The 21,268-nt window shown below is 37.9% G+C and overlaps 1 protein-coding gene across 1 annotated transcript in view; it reads left to right on the top strand.

Moving 5' to 3' along the window:
• OTUD7A (OTU deubiquitinase 7A) overlaps positions 1-21,268 on the top strand; it is a 999,311-nt gene that overhangs the window by 773,846 nt on the left and 204,197 nt on the right. Inside the window, exon 10 of the mRNA XM_044078484.1 lies at positions 1,435-1,549. Coding sequence (XP_043934419.1) covers positions 1,435-1,549 — 115 coding nt within the window. The remainder of the gene's footprint in view (positions 1-1,434; positions 1,550-21,268) is intronic.

Raw genomic sequence — 21,268 nt, 5'->3', positions numbered from 1 at the left:
TTTAGCCAGTGATAGGGTAATGGTAGCATCCCATGCCCATGTCCCAAGATCCATTTTTATTTTCCAGGATCTTGTTCATCTTGTTTAATCTTAATATTGCCCACTAGTTGAATGTCACTGCCCATATCCTTAAACAATGACCACCAAGGGGGGAATCCATAAGGTAGAGCCACACAACCTTTTCTTACTGACCTAAGCTATACATGTCAGTCAGTTACTGGATACACCATCCCAACCTGAGTAATATTTGTTTGCATTCTCCTATTATTATTATTATTATTATTATTATTTTATTTTGTTTGTTTTTGTTTTTATTTTCTGTCTTGTCACCTATGCCATGTATTTGGTAGTTCCTTATCATTTTGCTGTAGTAAAACTTTTTAGCTAGTATTGTACAATTTTGCTGCATACAACTTATTTCTGTAGTGTAATCTACTTTAATTTACTTTTTCCTGCGGCTTCCACTGCCTTTCAGTTTTCTCTTACAGTTGTGTAGTCATTCTCCTCATTTATAGTCTTGTATGTTCCTATTAATTTTGTATAAGCTCCTTCACGTTAAGTAAAGACTTTACTGTGAAAATTGTATATCTGTTATGCATCCCTTCATTTTATCCTTATCTTTGCACCTGGAAATCAAACAACTGTTGCTCTATGATCAGAGAATTTATTCCAGTTTTCACTGCCATTCTGCATTTACACAATGCTGTTATACAGTATATACTCTAACTTGTATACAATGAAGGTTCATGTGGATAAGAGTTTCTGTAAATGCAACACCTTCAACAGTGGCAATTCTTGAATTTATTTTCACACTCAGATCTTAACCCTTAAATATTGCAAAGTAATTCAATAAATTCTACTTAGATTATTACTAGTAGCCATTGAGGACAATATAAAAAAATAAAATATTTAAAACTTGAGTCAGCATTTTAAATATGTTTCAAAATATTAAAAATGAATGTTAAAATAACTACAGCATCATATACCATTTTTATTTATTCTGCAATTCACCTTTCTGAAAATGTTATTGTATGCTGTGTGAGAAGAAACCAATGATAATTTTAGCTGGCAAGAAAAATTGCAAGTATGAGTGTTTCTAAGAGATACTTCATTTCTGCAAAAGGCACTTCTTTTGTTGATGGAAGCATTTGAGTTGCTCATGTTACATTATGTATGATCATGTTTTATGAATAGTTGCAAGTGAAGTTTAAGACATTTTCTATTTTTAATAACAATGTGAAATTTTGACCTGTGCACAGGATTGCTGTTCTTCATACTTTGGTCAAAGATTATTCCTTTTTTATCACTGGAGTACTGTTTCATGGTGCAGCACATAAGGAACAATCTTCAGCTAATTATTTCTTAAAACATTGGTAGCATTCGTCTTTTCATCTGAAACTAAACAGTAACTAAAGGTGCTTCTTCTGTCTGCAGCTGTAATTCCACTGACTGATTCTGAACATAAGCTGCTGCCTTTGCACTTTGCGATGGACCCAGGAAAGGACTGGATATGGGGAAAGGACGACCATGACAACGCCAAGCTAGCTAAGTAAATATACTTTATGTTGTCTTTGCTAGTAGTGCTAACAAAAATTATTAGAATTATCAAAATAGAAGAAAGAGGTACCATTTAAAAGTTAAGGTACTCGCGACATATGGGATGGAAGTTGCAAACACATTTTAGTCAAGGGCAATGACTGTGGAAATGTCTTCTGTTTGCTCAGTTATTATACATTTATTTTCCATGTTAAACATTGTAGATCCTCTCTACATCAGTGATTTTATTGTCTTTTTCTCAGTTTAACTTCTGACTCTATTTTAAGTTATGCTCTTTCTTTCACCCATCCATCCATCTATCCATCCTTAACGCCTTTCCCATTTTTCTGCTTTGTTTCATCTTGGGTTCAAAAATGAGTCAAAATGAAAATCTAATGTAATATTTCAGAAATCACTAGATTGTGTTTCAGATGATTCATCTGTCACTGGTTTATGGAAAGTTTTCAAAAAGAATTAGAATAAAAAAAACTTCCTTGAGACCTATTATTTCAGCTTTAGGAGTCAAGAACTGAACCTACTGCCATTTACATAAAACAAGTTCCTAGTTTCGTAGGTTCACAGGTAGATATTAGGCCTGCAGTCCAGGGGGCCACTGAGGAGCCTAACACAAATTCCCAATTAAACCCTAGCACTGTCTGGTTAAATGACTGGCTCAAAGTCATAGAGTAGCAAATGAGGATTTTGGGAATCAAGAAAGCCAGTTTGTATAAGAGATTCACTTGATTTAATTCTCAAATTAAAAAGATTAATGATGCATGTTGATAGCCAGATAGTAACTGCTGATGACAAGTCATTATTTTCAGTGATTCCACTACAGAAAAGAATTGAATGGAATAATGTGATTTTCAGTTATTATAAAAACAAAATGTTTTTTTTTTCATGCTCTAAGAAATGATTGATAGTAGCTCTGATGGAAATAGTTTTTATTTTGGAATAACAATAGCCTAGGGTTGCAATGGAGGTAAAAATGTTCCATAGTGCAGAGTGACTGGGAAAATAATTTTGTGCAAAATAATAATAATAACAAATGTGTCCTACTATGCACATTTTATAGATGACATTATAATTATGTGGAATGGATCAGTATAAAAGTTGCATTTACATATAGAAAATGAGAACAGATTACTGATTTTTATATTTTCTTATGATACAACAAAAAGGCTGTAAGATATTATTAATATATAAAGATGAACATAGATTAATGATAAGAATTCTGAGGGAAGAAAATGCTGCTAACAATCAAGCTTACAACCCAAACACTTGAAAGAAGGCTATGTATATAGGCAATTACTTTAAGCTAGTAAACCTATAAATACCATTTTTTACAAGAAGCTGACAACACATATACGTTTTAAATGCAGGAGTTATACAGATAAGTTATTAAGAAAACATTCATTATTGTGTGAATGAGAGGTGTACTAAATTTAGTCATATAGAAAATGCCAGTAAAAGTGCAGGTGCAGGGTCAGATATTTATGTGTCTATGTACATATTTATTTATTTAGACATTTGCTCGCTGGTATAATCTGACTGGGCAAGAACTGCACCTTTTTAACATAGGCATGGAGAGAAAAGATCCATCAGCTTTATAGCAAGAATTTATTAAGTTACAGTAGAGGCAAAACCATAGATAAAAACAAGTAGCACAAATTACATAGTAACTAAAGTTAAGGATGTTTACATACAGGAATTCAATGTTTTTACATGGAAGTATTTATTAGAAATAAGGCAAAGCTACTGATTCCACAGAGATTAACAGCATTCTAGTTAATATCAAGAAATTATTTAAGGTCTTTTCAGATGTAATTAATATATTACATGAAAAGCCATTATCTGTGAAATCCCAATATATACTCTGCATACAAAAAGGAAGAAAAAAATACATTTAGTAACATGAAGAACACCTACTACTGTTTGAAATGTAATGTGTAGGTTTAGGTATGTATTAGATTGACCTTTACTTTTTCTTGCATAGCCAGTAAGAGTTATAGCTCACCAGTTTATTTTATGTCATTAGAACTATCTGAATGCACAGAGAACAGGATTTTTATACATGTATATGTATGTATGCATCTGTGTGTGTCTGTGTCTGTATATATATATATATATATATATATATATATATATATATATATATATATATATATATGTGTGTGTGTGTGTATATAAAAGTGGGTCTATATTACTAAAGCGAAAAACCCTATTCCCAAATACCTACACGTCGACACCTATACCATGAACTGTGAAAATCCTGAATGCACTAAACCGGGAAAAAAATATTGAACTGTCATAGTTGGCCAACCCCACCACCCGCTACACACTACCTACCCAAAGAAAATAAATAAACCACACACATACACTAACCTAACCCTACTTCTAACCTAAGGTAAAGCACCAAAACCCTACCTCTAACCCTACACTAAACCCCACATACACAACTAACTATGCAGTATCCTTAACTCCTCCCTAAACTTAAGGTCCGTAAGTACCGCACATGTCCCCTACACACATACACCCAAACAAAATAAATAATCCACATACATACATTTAACAAAACCCTACCACCAACACTACACTAAACCCCACATACACAGCTATCTATGCACTATCCTTAACCCCTCCCTAACCCTAAGGCCCGTAACTACCGCACACTTCCCCTACAGACATACACCCAAATAAAATAAACAATGCACATACATACATACACTTAAAATAACCCTACTTCTAACACTACACTAAACGTTACATACATTACCTATCTATACACTTACCTTAACCCAAATCCTAACACTAAAGTCCTATCTATCGCAGACTTACCTTACGGAGCTATACCACAGACGGGCCAACCAAAACAAATCGACATTTCAGAATTCGTGGTTTTGTACATTCGGGATTTCTGTATTTCGCACAATACGGGTCAATGTCTTCATATTTGCTCATACGGTTTTTCGCTTTCGTAATATAGACCCATATATACACACACACACACACACACACACACATATATATATATATATATATATATATATATATATATATATATATATTAGATTAAGATAAAGAATGGATTGAATAATCACCAGAAATAGTGAAAAATATATAAAAATCTCTCTTCTGTGTTTTTGGTTCATACTGTTTTAAAGTTGGCATGGAGGAGCAGAAACTGCACTAGATTACAGAGAAATGAAATGGCAGATTTTATTGAGAGCATGTATGCCACATTTGTTAAATGATGTTATAAGAGCTAAATGTATGCTTACAATTGTTGATTGTGTGATTTTTATTTAATTCCTAGATATGTGATAAGGTATTTTTTAAAACAGAATCTGATTGCATATTATTGAGTTACGCAAAGATACAAGTGTTTATTCTTATTAATAAAGTTGTTTAGCATTTTGAGACATGTAAGAGCTATTTTCTATCAGCTAAAAAATCAAATGTGTGATAGAGCAATGATAAAACTCATTAGCCAAGCCATTTTATAGTTTTATTTATTTAATATATATATATATATATATATATATATATATATATATATATATATATTTTTTTTTTTTTTTTTTTTAAATTCTAAACCCAGTTAACCAATATTCAACACTTTCTGGATCAGATTGACTTATCAAAATACTGAAATGTCCCAGCTACTGATCCTGCCCTCCCAAAGGAATTACTGCTGCTCTGAAGTCTACTCCATGTGTTAAAGCTCCTTGACTGGATGCTGTCATAGTAGAATTTTACAATGTTTTTGGGACTTGATTGATTCTCTCCTTACAAAATTATTTCTTTCTGTTTCCAAACTGGGGACCTATGTTTAGCATACTGTCACTGTTCTACACCAACCTAGTAAGACCAAAGAACAGAAAGCAAACTTACACCCCATAATATCAATCTATGCAGAGGTAAAACTCAGTAATAAAGAAGCATTAAACTCCCGACAAAAGCTGCAAGGACCATCTTAGGAATCTGATGGCTATACTGCAGCCTGATTCCTAAGATACCATTTGGCTGCTGCCATATGTAAAAGTATTGTATTCCATTGTATGGGATTACCTCTGAGCAGCACTGTCAGCATACGGAATCCATCATCATTTGTTTCTGATGACCGTAGTATAGCCAGATTCCCAAGATCCCATCCATCTTTTGCTATATTAGTAGACTTTGAAAAAGATTTTATTTCTAGTATTAGTGGTGCAAAAGGTAACACACTTTCATTTGGTCAGAAGGCTGTGGATTCTGTTGCCACACCAAGAAAATCGATTGCTAACATTACAGTACAACATGGGGGGGGGGGGTACTCACAGGTGTGCTGTCTTTCAGATGAGACATTACACTGAGGCCTCATCTTCTTGATTTGATGGTAGCTCAGATGGAGGTAAATGCTCCAGCAGCACCTCTCAAACAGACTAAGGGTTCTTTATTAATTATGACAGCTTATATACACTATTTACAGTATATACATTATTTACAATTGATTGCATCTTATATTACAACATAATATAGCTTCATGTATTTCAGTTATGCCCCTGACTCTTTTTTCCACAACCAAAATAAGTATCGTCAGAATTTCTGATAATAGTCATTTCCCATTATATTTTATTTCATTCAGTCTTTCATTCCATATCACCCATAAAATGTAAAATATTTTTCTATCAATTTCTTTCACTTCCTTTTTCTTTTTGTTACAATAGTACCCTTATTCTGTCACATTCATGCTTATATCTTTCGCAGTTTTATAATTATCTAATACATTAATTTTACATATGTTTTCCAAAGTACTCTCACTCTTACACAATTCAAAAAAAGATGTTCCATCTCAACTTCCCCACAATAGTTTTATAATCTCTCTTGAATCCTTTTCTAGGCCATATTTGCTTTACCAGGCAGTTTGCCTATTGTCAGTCTCCACAAGACATTTTTACATTCATACCTTTTTTTTTTACTCCATATAAACCTTGCTTTAATTGCATTTCTTTTTTCATTATCTATTTTTTCCAGAAATAAATCGAATAATATTCACTCATATCTTCATACCATTATTTTCCTCTTCTTTTCTAAAGTTTCTATTTTCAATTTCCTTAGTAAAATCTTATTTGGATATTCTTTGACCTCATCATTTGCATTATTCTTCCATCTTTTCCTATATCTTAATCTTTTCCAAACATTTTCATATTTGAGCTTCATTATATCATTTACTATATTTCTATTTCTTTCTTTTAGTCCTAACAACATTTTATAAAAATTCAAAGAAGCTGCCTGGACTATAGAGTTAATTAACCCTAGTCCTCCTTCTTCTCCCTTAACGTACAAAGTCCCTTTGCTTACAGGATTTAGTCTTGATCCCCATGTAAATAAAAATATAATCAACTACAATTCTTCCTCCTACTTAGACGGAATCGTATATATGCTTGCCAAATAGGCTATCTTACCTAACAGAACAGAATTTATTAAATATACTATTTTTTATATGACAATCTATATGAGCTCCAAACTATACATATCTCTTTCAACTTTTGTATAAGTTTCTCCTATTGTATTTCCTTCTTCATGTGTTTTTTCCCAGATGTTATTCCTAAAATATCTATCTCTTCATCATTAAAGTGAATACCTTCAAATTCACCCAAAAACCCAATTCCTTTGCTTTTATCTTTATTGATACTTAGGCCAAGTATATTTAAATATTTATTTATTTTCCTAACTCCTTGTGCCATCCTTCTCATATTCCTAGTAATTAAAACTATGTCATCTGCATAGGTAAGAATAATTGGGACATATATTACTCCCCTTCTTTTAATGTTCTTTATATTATTAATATTTATTGATATAATTATCATGTTCTTTCAAATTTATTGTATTTTCCATCTTACCCCTTATCTTTTTTTATTTTCTTTCATAATCACACTTGTAAATGTTCTTTTCCTATCTTTCACCCTTCTCCCTATTGAATTATTTTTCCTGCCGCTATTTTCCAACTAATATCTTCTTTTTCACTTGTTTCCAGTACTAATTCTTCACCGTCATTATTCTCACTGTCTTCATGTATTGCTTTTTATTCTGTTCTTGTATGGTATTTTGTTTTTCATGTTCATCGTCTACATGTTTTTAACATCATGTGCATGTTCTTCTGTCTGTTCTTGTTTTTCAGCTTGTTATTGTTCATCACAATTAACCGAATCGGGTCCCATTTTTTCACATTTTTTACACATCAAATCACATTTCTTTGCTTCATGTGCCATCTTTCCACAAATAAAAGATTTTCTTTTATCACGATTGCTTATTAAATGGTCATTCCTTGCACAAACAAAACACGATAGCAAGTTATTGGTTGTAGTCATTGATGATCACCTTCGGTTTGATTTTCACATTCAACAAAGAATAAAGGAAAGCCTGTACTCCCACTATGTTGCAAAACCTCTATTGCTTTCAACATTTATTACACTAGGAATATGTACAATCTTGTCATTTTCCATTTTCAAAATTATCCCACAATCCCACCTCCAGTCCATAAACCTCAATCATCATATATTTCCATAATGTCCAATTTTTTTGCATACAGTTTTAAACAGTCTTTCAATGCTTTCTTATCTACCTCAGTTCAAAACTGTATAGCAATTCTTTTTTTTTCTATTAAAAGTCTGCACTACGCAAGAGTTCCATGGACTACAGTCTTTCTATTTTTCAGATTTCTCTAAGAAATGTTCCATATATTGTCCGGTCTCGAATAAAATATTATAATAAATCTCTCTATTAAGATGAATAAAGGCTCTTACTTCATTAGGTGATATTCCCAAAGCTGTGTTGACTGTGTCCCATACCTTATATCTTTCAAGTTCTTATTCCTCCTTACTGCTATGACATACAACAAGCTTTTTTCATGACCTTTTTTTCCTCCTTCTCCCTCTCTTATTTGTGTTGTGCCTTCTTTCACTGTCTTTTCATATGTTTTTTTCACTCCTGTAATTTCTTTCACCTCGTCTTCTTGAGTTATGTCCATAATGTCACACTACGATACTGGTGCTTCACTTTCTGGTTCACTCTGAATTATCATTTCTTTCAGGTAAACATCCTGCAACCCTCCCAGTTGGAGGCTGTAACCATACACTCTGACTTTGACGCAGAAAACAACTTTTGCTGAAATAAGTACTCTGAGTCCTGCGAAGGTTCAATCCCCTTCTTTTCCCCATTATCCTTCATTTCTGCCTTCTCCTGCTTCCTCGGCAGCTTGACTGATCCTTTGATTTCATTTTCTTTACGCAACCAACAACTTTCCAGTTACGCTCCCTTCTGTGACCTCTCTTCTTCCTTCTGTCACTTGCCATCACACTTACTCACTGCCTCCATCTTCCTTCCAGTTGCTGTGAGCCACCTACATGCTCGGAACAGAAACTGGAAGTGTAACAGTGAATAGCATTCCCGTATGCTCTGAAAAGAGTAGGGGAAGTTCTCCAATCTTCTAGTAGTCTAAATACCACCTGAAGTCTCCTCTAAAAAGATCCCACTAGTCTAGTGGGAATAGAAGACATACTCTGCTGGACTACACAAACATTTCAACACAAAACTATCATTTTAGGAGACACCAATATAGATCGGCAAACTATCACATCCCAGGTACCCACTAACAGCATCAACCTATATGTTTTTTCTCAACTAATGTCCAGCCCTACTAGGTACAAAAAACTATACACTCAACATTTCACCTTAGACTGGATCCTGCTATCACACCCTTCTAACTTTACCATTGTTGGTACATATCCAAACACCCTTAGTTACCATCTACATGCCTTCACTACTTGAGTAAGCACTCACCCTTCAAAAACTCACACCCTGAAATCAGTTAGTAATCTCTCTAACTTTTCTAATGACAGGTTTAATGACATGTTACACAAAATAAACTGGTTTCCACTAAAGGTACTGCCACTAGAAGAAGCAGTACTCTGCTTTAATAACTCCTTCCTAAATCTGCTAGATACCCTAGCTCCAGTTCGAACCAAAAGAATCAAAAACAATCCCATATCCTGGCTAACTAAGGAATGTAAAAATCTAATGAAAAAGTAGGATGTAGCCTGGGCTCTATGGAAACAAAGTTATAAAGGGCAAGATCATATTATTTTAAGCAGCTATGTAACCAAGCTAAAAACACTAGTTATCAAAGACAAGCAGCTATACTATAATCAATTACAACAGAAGCACAAAACTAATCCAAAAACATTCTCGTCCACTATCACAAGTCTACTCCATCCTGGAACAAAAAAGGAATCCGAGGTTTCACTAAATGCTCCTCCCTCTTAAATTGGTGAAGACTTTAACCATCCACTTCATAAAATCATTCAGTGATCTTATCACTAAAACCTGCAATATCTGCCACTCTTCCTCTTTATCTACCCCTAATACTCCTCATTCACCCAACCCAGACCATTCACACCCTTCTCACCTTCCTTACCCCCACTGCACAGAACCACCTTCAGAGAACCATCCCCTTTTCACTTTTCAACCAATATCTACAAGCCTCATAAAAATATTACTGCTCAAACTCAAACCCTGTTCTACCTCCACTGATAACATCCCACCTGCATACCTAAAGCTAGCAGCTGATTCCATAGCATACGCAGGCAGCATCCTGATCAAGCAATCCATATCTGAGTCCAAAGTACCTAGTATCTGGAAAAAGTCCCATATCGTCCCCATTCACAAAGAAGGAACTCCACTGAACTTACAGACTTATAGGTTTATAGGTTCATACTAGGCTATCTGCCCAAGGGCATTTATAAGCCTAGCCAGAGTTTTGTGGCTTTCGCCACCCCTTTAGTTTGGAGGATACTATGTCCATTATTTTGCTGTGCCTCTGTCAAGCAGTGACACTGAGATAATCCCTGGGGTATATCTGCGATCTCCCATCCATTGGTCAAGATTTCTCTTGAACAATGCCAGCGAGGTGCTCTGCCTCACATGTACTGGGATTTTGTTCCACAGCATAGGGAGTCTCTAGGTGATGAATCTGTCCCTCCAGCACGTCCTATTAATAACCGTGTCAAGGTTTAAGTCTCCCGCCCTTGTAGTTCTGAGGGATCTAGATTTTTTGAGGTGAAGCATGTTCATCAATTCTAGGTTGGACATGGCCTTGTATGTCAGGCACAGGTCACCTCTGAGCAGACGGTAAGCGACTGAGTAGAGCTGAAGTTCCTTCAGTCGGGCAGCATAGGACAGATTTTTGAGACCCTTTATCCTTTTGGTGAGGAACTTTTGGGGCCTTTCCAGTTGCTGCAGGTGTCGTGTCAGATACATTCTGAATGGGGCATTGTACTCAATCATTGGCCTGATGAGTGATGAGTACAGTGGGACGATGACTTCCCTTGATCTAGATGTGAATCCCTTCATGATCAGGTGGGCAATGTAGAAGGTCTTCCTAACTACTTTGGCAACGTGAGTATCAAATGAAAGGTTACTGTCAACCTGGGTACCCAGATCCCTGATAACCTCTTCTGTGCTTAGTGGATTGCCGCCTGTATGGTAGCTAGGGGTAACCTTGTTTTTCCTGAAGGGTATGACTATGCATTTTTTGGTGTTTAACTTTAGGCAATGGTTCTGGCACCAGTTTTCCGTTTCTATAAGACCCTTCTGAAGGATATCTGTGTCAGATGTGTTCTCAACTATGGCGCCCAGTTTGCAGTCATCTGCAAATTTTGTCAGCCATAATCCTCCTGTGTTTGCTTGTACTTCTGAAAAGTAGATGCCGAACAGGAGAGGGCCCAGGACTGAGCCCTGTGGGACACCACTTGTGACAGGCTTTGAGTCTGACATGGCGCCAGCAACTCTGACCCTGTGGGTTCTGTCACTTAGCCAATTTGCAACCTATCTTGTGACGTATGGGTTTACATTTAAGCTGATGAGTTTTTCAATGATACCTGAGTGGGGTATTGTGTCGAAAGCCTTTGCCAGGTCGAGGTAGGCTGTGTGGACTGCCTCTCCCTCATCAATGGCCTTGGTGACTGTTTCGAAAAAGTCCACCAGGTTTAAAAGGCATGATCTGCCCTTGACAAAGCCAAACTGGGTCAGATCCAAAGTCTGCAAGTCTCCTATGTCTTTATTTATGAGTTCCATTATGATCCTCTCCATAGCTTTGCAGATCAAGCTTGTCAAGCTGATGGGATGGTAATTTCCCGGGTCGGTGGAGGCACCTCCTTTGTGAAGTGGGACCACAGTTGCCATACGCCACTCCTTAGGCACGTATCCTGAGGTGAGGCTAAGATTAAACAGCTGCCCTAACTGCAGGTTTAATTCCTCATTGAGTTTGTGGATCACACATCCGGGGACACCATCTGGTCCCATGGATGCTGTGTTTTTTGCCTTGGAGAGAGCAGTTCTCACCTGAGCGTTTGAGATGTTTGGGGGGCTATAATTCTCTGGTATAGATATCTCACCTTTTGGGGGGGGGGAGTTTGCACTGAACCTGTCAGCCAGTATGTTGGCAATGTCTGTAGGTTCAGTAATTTTTACATCATTTTGAACTAATTCTGAGCATATCTGGGAGTTTCCTCCCAGGTTTATAACATAGCTAAAGAAGGCCTTATGATTGTCCTTTGAGTCCTTAGTAACTTTTCTCTCAAAATTTGCCTTGGATGATTTTATGAGAGATCTTAATTTTTTACTTATAATGATCAAGGGTGTTTTCCCTTTTAAGGATTTTGCTCTATCTTGTGGTAGCTTCCTCCTTTTGTTGTAGAGCTTGTTTATGGCTGGGGTCCACCAAACTGGACGCTTGCCTTTGGTACAAAGAGTCTTTGTTTTGTTTGGGATTGCCTGATCCATGCAGTCCTGTAGGTGCTGGTAGAAGGCATTTGTAAGTTATTCAGCAGCTTGAGTAATGGTTTCCGCAGTCTCGGGGGCCTTAAAAGAGACCACACTAGCCTTTAGAAGTGTGAAATCGGCTTTTGAGAAGTTCTTCACTGTGGTCTTTTTTATCTCAGGTGGGGGCGGGATGTGGACTTCCTTATGGTCTGATCTCACCAGTGAAGGGTATACTTCCGGTGTTGAACATTGTGACCCCATGTTCGTGATGATGAGATCTAGTATGTTATCTCCTCTTGTGGGGATGGTGACTAGTTGTTCCATGGCATTTGAGTTTATGAACTCTAGGAACCTTTGGGCTAGAGTTTTGGGGCTTAAGTAGTGATCCCAGTCTATATTCGGGTAGTTGAAATCACCTAGTATGATGGTGTTTGGAGATACATTTATCCCTTCCAGTGTTTTCAGGAAAGCTATGTGAGGATCCTGAGATTGAGAGGGTGGCCTGTAACATGCTACAAATTGCAGAGCAGTCTTGCCTATGGTTAATTGCACCTGGATGGTCTCCAATGCATCGTGCGTTGCCACCAACCTTGAGGTGTGGGTGTTCTTGATGAATATAGACACCCCCCCTCCTTTCTTGGTGTTGTCCGGATTTTGGGGCCAGAACGCATGATATGAGGTAAAGCCTGATAGTGCCGGGGTGCTCTCGGGAGCCTTGAACCAGGTTTCAGTCACAGCACAGACATCGATGTTCTCCATACTGAGAAGGGCCTCAAGTGCGTGCATCTTGAGGTTGAGACTTCTGGCATTGAGCAGCATTACCCTTAGTTTATTTCCTTTTTTGTGTTTTAGGGTGGTAGGTTTAGAATTTGAGCCTTGCCTAAAAAAGGCACTATGGGGGTGGCAAGAGCCTTTGCCAATATCCGGAAGCCCAGGGGTGACAGGTGCAAGCCATCCCTTGCGAAGCAGCGTGGCTTGTCCAGCATGTCATCCCAGGCAGACAGACATTGGATCCCCTTTGAATGACACCAGAGTTTAAGCCAATTATTAAAGCTGATCATCTTGTCTCTGTATTGTGGCATCATTCTTGGTGAAGGTAGGATACTGCTCAAGGTCAGGGTCATACCTGCCTGGGCTACATAATCAGAGAGCTCCTCTATGTCTCTTTTCATGTAGTCCAAGAAGGTACATCTCAGGTCGTTCACACCAGCGTGGACAATGACAGAGTCGTACTTGTACCTGCTGTTGAGAGACCTGAGTGCTTGCATTATGTGGTGGATTCTAGCACCCGACAGGCAGCTTACTGTGACCTTTTCCTTGTTCAATCTGGTGAGCGGGACGTCAGTGTGTCTGACTATGGAGTCACCAATGACGAGTGTGTCTGGCATTGTGTTTGGCCTTAAGGGCTGTGACTGTTTGGCACACTGACTATGTGGTCTATGTGTTGCATGTGTTGTGTCCTGAGGTGGCAGTTGTTTGGGTGTCTGCTTTGGTGGCCTCTGCTGTTTTGGTAGATTTTTGATCAGAGCCTCCGAATATGTCTTTGTGGATTTATGTGTATGATTTGAAGTTGTGATAGTACTATGTGAGACTGGGTTTGTGGTGTGTGTGGTAACCTTCTCCTCCTGTCTGGTCTTACCAGTCCTATGTTGAGAGAGCTCAGCCTCCAGTTTGGCTATATAGTTGCATCTCTCGCATGTATTTGTGTTTTGTGGGAGGAGGAGAGGGTTGTCCGTGTACATGAGACAATTGTAACATTGCCTCAAAATTCCCAGATTCACCAGCTGAGCAGGAGAGGACACCAGCAACTGATCCCTCGACATGCTAGAAGGAATAGACAAGGACTTTAAAAGACTCCGGGGGATGTGGGTGATCGAATGGGGTTTTTGGCTGGTGGGGTACTATGTATAATAAAAGTGCTATATCAAGTAAAAAAGTACTTTAGGAGCAAGTGCTAGGTTTTACAGATAGAGAATATTCTACTTAGGAATCAAGTAGAGCTGAGCTTTTTAGATATAGAATACGCTGGTTAGATCAGCAGTACAGTTCAGGGAAGGCTGTTTTAAGGGAAAATTTGAAGAGTGGACTTTAGGTAGCCCGAATAGTTTAACCTTGATTAACCGCCGCTGCTCTTGTGTGCTCCTGTGGCAATTCCACGCTAAAGCGCGCTAAAGCGTGCTTTATAGCAGGGGCTGGAAAAAACAGGAAATGACCCAAAATGGCCAATGAATTACCAGTTGCTGTCTCTAACCACTCCTCGGACTTTCGACCCATACCCATACTTTCCCCTCTATCTCTAAAATACTGGAAAAATGTATTCATTTTCAATTCACGAATTACTTATAGCATAAGAACCTCCTTACAAACACACAACGTGGCTTTTGTCCTGGCCACAGCACAACTACAGCCCTTTTAACCTTCACTGACTTTGTAAACAGCTAGAAACTCTATGTGTCTGCACTATCACTTGACCTTTCAAAGGCATTCAATATTGTGTCTCACTCTTTACTCTTGAACAAGCTCTCTAACCTAGGAATTACCCCTCCTACAGTACATTGGCTCCACAGTTACTTACACAATTAAAAGCAATCTGTAAAATGATCAAATGCTACCTCTCCCTTTCTAGCAAATGCCACTGGAATCCCACAGGGATCCTTCCTAGGACCCCCTACTTTTTAACATTTTTACTAATGACCTTTGTACAGCATTTGTTAGTGGAACATTAATACAATATGCAGATGATTTCACAATATGTACCTCTCCCACACTGCCCCAGCTTCTCTCTGATACTAAACAAAATTTCTCTGCTGTTGAATCCTGGCTTACCAACTGCCAGCTTTTCCTCAACCTAAAAAAGTAAACTGCTTCTTTTTCAGCCAAAGAACTATACTACTAATCTAAATAGCTTCAAAGTTCTCTCCGCTGCTAACACTACAACTGAAATTATCCATGACACCAAGTTACTGGTTGTAGTCATTGACATACCTTTGGTTTGATCCTCACATTCAACAAAGCATAAAGAAAACCCACCGGAAACTTGGCACACTTTACAGAAACAAACACATACTAACCTCTTGTTCCAAAACCACCCTTGCCAAAACTTTCCTTCTGTCCTCCGTGTTTTACAGTGCTCCAGAGCTTACCAATTTACAGAGCTCTTCTAGATCCATAAAGGAACAGTGCTATGATAAACTGGCCAAGTTTGCCACCAACTCAAAAACTAGAACCCATCACTGTTTGTCACTAAAAAAATAAACTGTCTAGAATTCCCCAATTACTTACTATATATCCAACCTCTAACACTACACAACAAGGTCTACAAAACTCTTGCCTGCCCAGCACTAAATAAAATCATTACACCTTACAACCAAAACAGAACACTTAGATCTGCAAATAAAGAGCTTATCTCTATATACAAACTCTCTAAGACAACTGGATTAAGCCTGTACTCCCATTACGTTGCAAAAGCATGGCACTTTCTTCCACTTACTGTGATAACTACTACTAACCTACCTGCCTTTAAAACTGTATTGAAACAACACATGTTCAACTCCCGGTTGTGCCCTTGCTCTGATCCAGGCTAATCTCTTCTCCAGATCAGACAAGACTGCAACTCTCATTCACTCTCTGTCTATCTGTACTCCATTCACTCTGCATTATTTACTCGCATATCTATATCAATTACTTGTGTAATTACCATCTGCTTCATATCAATGTACCTGCTTAATTGTAACTCAGGTAATTTGTTGCTGTCTGTATAAAGTTTTAGCTTTACATCTCTGTATTTAATTGCAACTCATGCTTTTTTATTTTATCTGTATAACGTTTGTACATGCCTGTATGTGACTGAAGCTTTCTCTCCAGGCCTCCACTGAAAATGGGTTCTTTTCGACCCAGTTGGACATTCCCAGTAAAAAATGTCAAATGAATAAATAAATAATAAATGATAACCTGGTTAACAAAGGATAAATAAAAATAAAGAGATGGTCTCTAAGGTATTAATGGCCACCCTTGGAGCCAGTACTCACAGTATTAAGAATGTCCATATATTTGCCTCATATTTTTAGCCTGTTCCTCATAAAATGTGTGGTTTTCTGGCAAATCACTAAAGATTAAAATCACTAAATAATGATTTACATTTGAATTTCAGATTTGACATCCTCCAGAAAAGGCATGCTAACACAAATCCTGTCATTCTAACAACTGTCTAAGTTTATAAGAGGAATATTTAAAATCTGTCCTTATTTTTGAGCCTTTATCACCCCATTATTTTAGGCTTTGTCCCAATTTATTTGTGCTGACATGTTGAGAGGTATATTGCATATCATAGCCAAACATGCTAAAGGAGGAAGTGCAAACAGCAGCCAACATACCACTACCTGATTGACCAGCAGATTCTGGATGGACAGAGAGACTGCATGGGACTCACTTTCAAAATATGTCACCCACAAGTGGAATTGAGGGGTATATATGGGCTGCCTATTTCTGTGGATGTTAAGGGACGTGTAGGTTTAACCATGTTACCTTCATGGATCTTTCAGTGACCTGCCGGGGACATTTTAGGGGTAATGTAGGCATTAGCCTTATGCAACATAAAACAGCTCCTTGATGTTGTGCCTGTAGCATATAGTGGACAATATCTGGTTCCTTAGGTCTGCAGAAGAAAGAACACCCAACATGAAGGAATTCTGCAACATTACTCTTTGCCCTGAGGTACATGGAGCCATTGATCACTTACACCTTGTGATACATTAACAGGAAAGGTTTCCACTACCTTGACTACCACATTGTAATGCAGAGACCATTTTTTTCCAAAATGTTTTTATTCATTTTATAACACAATAACTTAACAGTCTAGCAACAAGAAAAAAAAAACTATATACAGTGTCCATGATAATTAAAAAAGCAATATATATATATATATATATATATATATATATATATATATATATATATATATAGGAGAACACTTTCTCTCACAGATTAGACAATTTTGTCCAAGCAATTAAATGATGAGTTATGTTAGTCCTTGCTTTTATAGTAGCAAGCTCATTCTTGCAAATGTATTTCACAAGATGAATAAACTCAACTTTAAAGACAGGAGTAGATTGAGATTTCCAATTTTTAGTAACAATTTTCCTTGCTATAGAGAGGATAGACCATAGTAAAAATGTCTAGTTTTTAGGAGTAACTTCAGGAAGAGGAACATTGAAAAGGATAAGGGAGTCAGAAATTATACAGTTGTCATTCCATAGAGCTTTGCAAAGATATTTAAAGTCTAACCAAAATGGGGAAATTATTTTGCAATTAACAACCAGATGTATCCAGTCGGCATCATGGTGTCCACCTCTCCAGCATTTCATTTCATCTTTCTTGTACATTATTGCTAGTCTATGTGGACTGAAAAAACATCTATGTAAAAATTTCCATGTGTGTGTGTGTGTGTGTGTGTGTGTATATATATATATATAGATATATATATATATATATATATATGTATATATGTATATATATATATATATATATATATGTATATATATATATATATATGTATATATGCCAGAACAGGGAAGATGTGGATTCATTCACCGACTGTAAACAACAAAGTTTTTTATCTTTTTCTGAGAATACCTAGAACATTATTTATAATGCATCTGCATATCACCTGTGTAGTTCTCATGATTCTTACATCTGGCACATGTGCAGCATGCAGTCCTCTTATTGGTAGATGCACATTGAGGCTATATAAATATATCTACATATACAGGTACCAAGCAAACATGGAGCAAGCCACATATCTTATGTTGTATGCTGTGTGTTGTAGGCCCATAATGCATTAAATGTTGAAGCGCATCATATAATGGAGCAGATGTTCAGCCCTTGTCAAAGGAAACCTTTATTGTATAGAAACAGCAGAAGGAGCACCACAGTCCTGAAATTTGCAGCATGATTTGTGTAGAGTGTGCAGTGCCTCCTAACATGGCATTACGCAAACAGAGAAAGGTTAACATCTTCCAGGATCTTCCATACCAGCTGTTAGGCAGAGAAGGGCAGGGTGGGTACCCATCTGAGGAAGATGCAGCAACAACAGTTCTACAACTGAGGCAGAGGCAGGCACAATACATTGCAGCATAGGCAAACCGATGGCATCTGGACCACAAGCATGGGCCATGACAGAGACAAGACAGAGTAAATTGCCTCAAGCATAGATATTTTTATACCCCAAGTAGACTTCAGAGAATTTCTCCTCAGGTAGACAGCAAATGTTAGAGGTGTGACGGGGAATAAGCAGGTAATTGGGAACATTTTCTGGGAGTGCAGTGAGTTGGTAGACTTTAAGGATTACTTTCAGGATGCACTGTTGGAGATGCTGGGTGGGCAGGTTGGTGTGATGAAGACGATGATTTTTCTGAGCTATGAGACAGAATTGGAATTGCCTAGACATGATAAAACCTTGCTGTCTCTAATTATGATGGCTGCCAAAAAAGCAATGTCTAAAAATGGAAATCAAAACCTAAACCAACTATATTAGAGGGTCTATATTAGATGAATGAATGCTTAAAATGTCAAGTACGAAATGCTCGATAGCTTTTAAGTGAACGTTCATCTAATCAAAACCCCAGAATATTGAAAAGAGGAGTTTCAAAAACTAATAGTTGGCCAGCCGTCATGAAGCCAACGGATGACGGCTACAATGTACTGTACACCATTACCTCCCCTCAAAAAAAGACAAAAACAAATCGACAAACAAAATAAAGTTGGGAGCTTTGCACCCCACACCCCCCCTACTTAAATATACCAACTCCAAGATCGCACCACAGTGGAGGACTGTAAGAACGGCGAGACAGGGTGAACATTCTGATGTAAGCCATTGGCTTCCTCATGGCTGGCTAAAACCTTTTTAAATGCCTTGTTTCAACATTCTCAGGTTTGGCTTAGATGAACATTCACTTAAAATCTGTCGAGCATGTCATACTCAACATTTTAAGTGTTCGTTCATCTAATAGGAAGCTATATTAGAAATACCCCCGGATGTACTAAACTTCCATGCAGGACTAATCTAGTCATGCACGGAAGCGGCAGTTTAAGAGGAGGATGGCAGCGCCCCATGAATATTAATGAAGGTGTGCTGCCTGAACTCCTAATGCTACATGGAGCATGGACGAGTGCAGGGGGCATGTCTGAGAGCAGAGCTCTCAGAATAAACACACCCCTGCAAAATAAAACAGACGAAAGTGTAAATAAATGAGTGAGACCACTCATAGGTGTCCGCATATCCCCACCAACAGTTCCCATGTGTTCAAGAGCAACAGCACATTTAAATAAAATGAAGAGATCCTTTTATTTATTTTTTTTAAAACCCCGAGTACAGCTAACCATAGGTGCACGGGCATGCCCATCACTTAGTTATGGTTAAAGCAGCTGAAAAGGCTGAAGAGGATAACAAGAAAATGCAAATGAAGCAGCACAGCAATAGTGTAGTGGTTAGAGCATCTGCCTAATGAACAGGTATTCCCGGTTCGAGTCCCACTGCAGCACATATTTTCCATGTGAAATCTGTATATGAACATAATTTTACACCTTTTGCCGTATAACTTACATAATAACATTTAAATGTTAACTGGAGTACTGCATGAAATGTACATGTGAAGTGTCAGTGTCATAATGAATAAGGCACTAGTAAGCAGGTTTAAGCACAAATAAGCAGTAGTAAGCATATATAAGCACTAGTAAGCGTATTTAAGTGTGTTTGCATGGGGGTAAGCATTGCATACACAGTTAAGCAAAGTAGAAGCTAACTGAGTGTAAGAAACTGTAACCGGAGGTTAGCAGTGCTTACCATTGCGCAAACCCGTGCAAACCCGCTTACAACTCCTTTAAAGTGCCTTAATCACTCTGGATCGAACGGCCCATGTTCTGCCCAACAACAAAATAAACTGCCTCTGCAAGGCTCAAACGCAGGACTCTGTACACTATAGTCACAGTAGTTAACCACTAAGCCATCATAGCAATAGATATGCATGAGGTATCAGCAAACTAATCCTCACCACAGGAAAATAAAAACCAAACATGTGAACTGAATCTATGTACAGTGTGATGTTGAATAACCTGCCACAGAACATAAATATGTGAACTGAAGTACTGCAGTAAGCATAGATTTGAGGTGTTATGGTAATAAAGTATTGAAGTTCCCAGGACCCCATGCAGTGTATGTACACATGAATCATGGATACCAGACACATATATAACCTGTAATGAAGAATAAATCATTGCCAAATGGCAAATATAGTGATAATCAACAATGCTAACTGCATCACAGCTCATGTTAGTAAGTGTAAGCAATGTGCAGGGGCCAATTCAATCTCCATAGTGGTATACCTCTTTAAACAGTGCCAACCATATGTAAGTAGGTGTGCCACAGCTTAGCCTTTTCAAAACTGGCCAATCACAGCAAAGTGCGGGAAAATGGCCGTATTTAAACCTCACAGGTGGGAATATGTCTCATAACTGGTTATAGCTTCCCACTGCAGGCAGAATGGCTGATGTGGGTGAAAGTACTTGATTCAGAGCGCAGTGCTGGGGCATCCAGGAGTCAAAATTCATGGTATGGCTCTTGGTAAAACACCATGATCAGAGACTACTGCAGGGCCAGTACCAGGGCTCAGAGTACAAAACAGAGGCCTGGGACAGTCTCACCCGTGACCTCACCAGTGCCACAGGTATCCCCAGAACTGGTGAGCAGGTCAGACATCACCATGCTGACCTAAAGCGGCAGAGGGGGATGTCCTGGAACAGTGGATCCAGGAGTGTCGGCAGATGGCCAATGCCCCTGTACTAAGTACACATTCTACTAAGTAGTAAATAATTACCTAGCTTGTGTGTACTATGGATAGGTATGGCTAAATATCAATGCATTTCTCTGACAGCT

Source organism: Protopterus annectens, chromosome 7.part1 (genome assembly GCF_019279795.1).
Source record: "Protopterus annectens isolate FY-2018-M chromosome 7.part1, PAN1.0, whole genome shotgun sequence".
NCBI classification, from domain to species: Eukaryota; Metazoa; Chordata; order Ceratodontiformes; family Protopteridae; genus Protopterus; species Protopterus annectens.
This window is presented reverse-complemented; position numbering and strand designations above follow the sequence as displayed.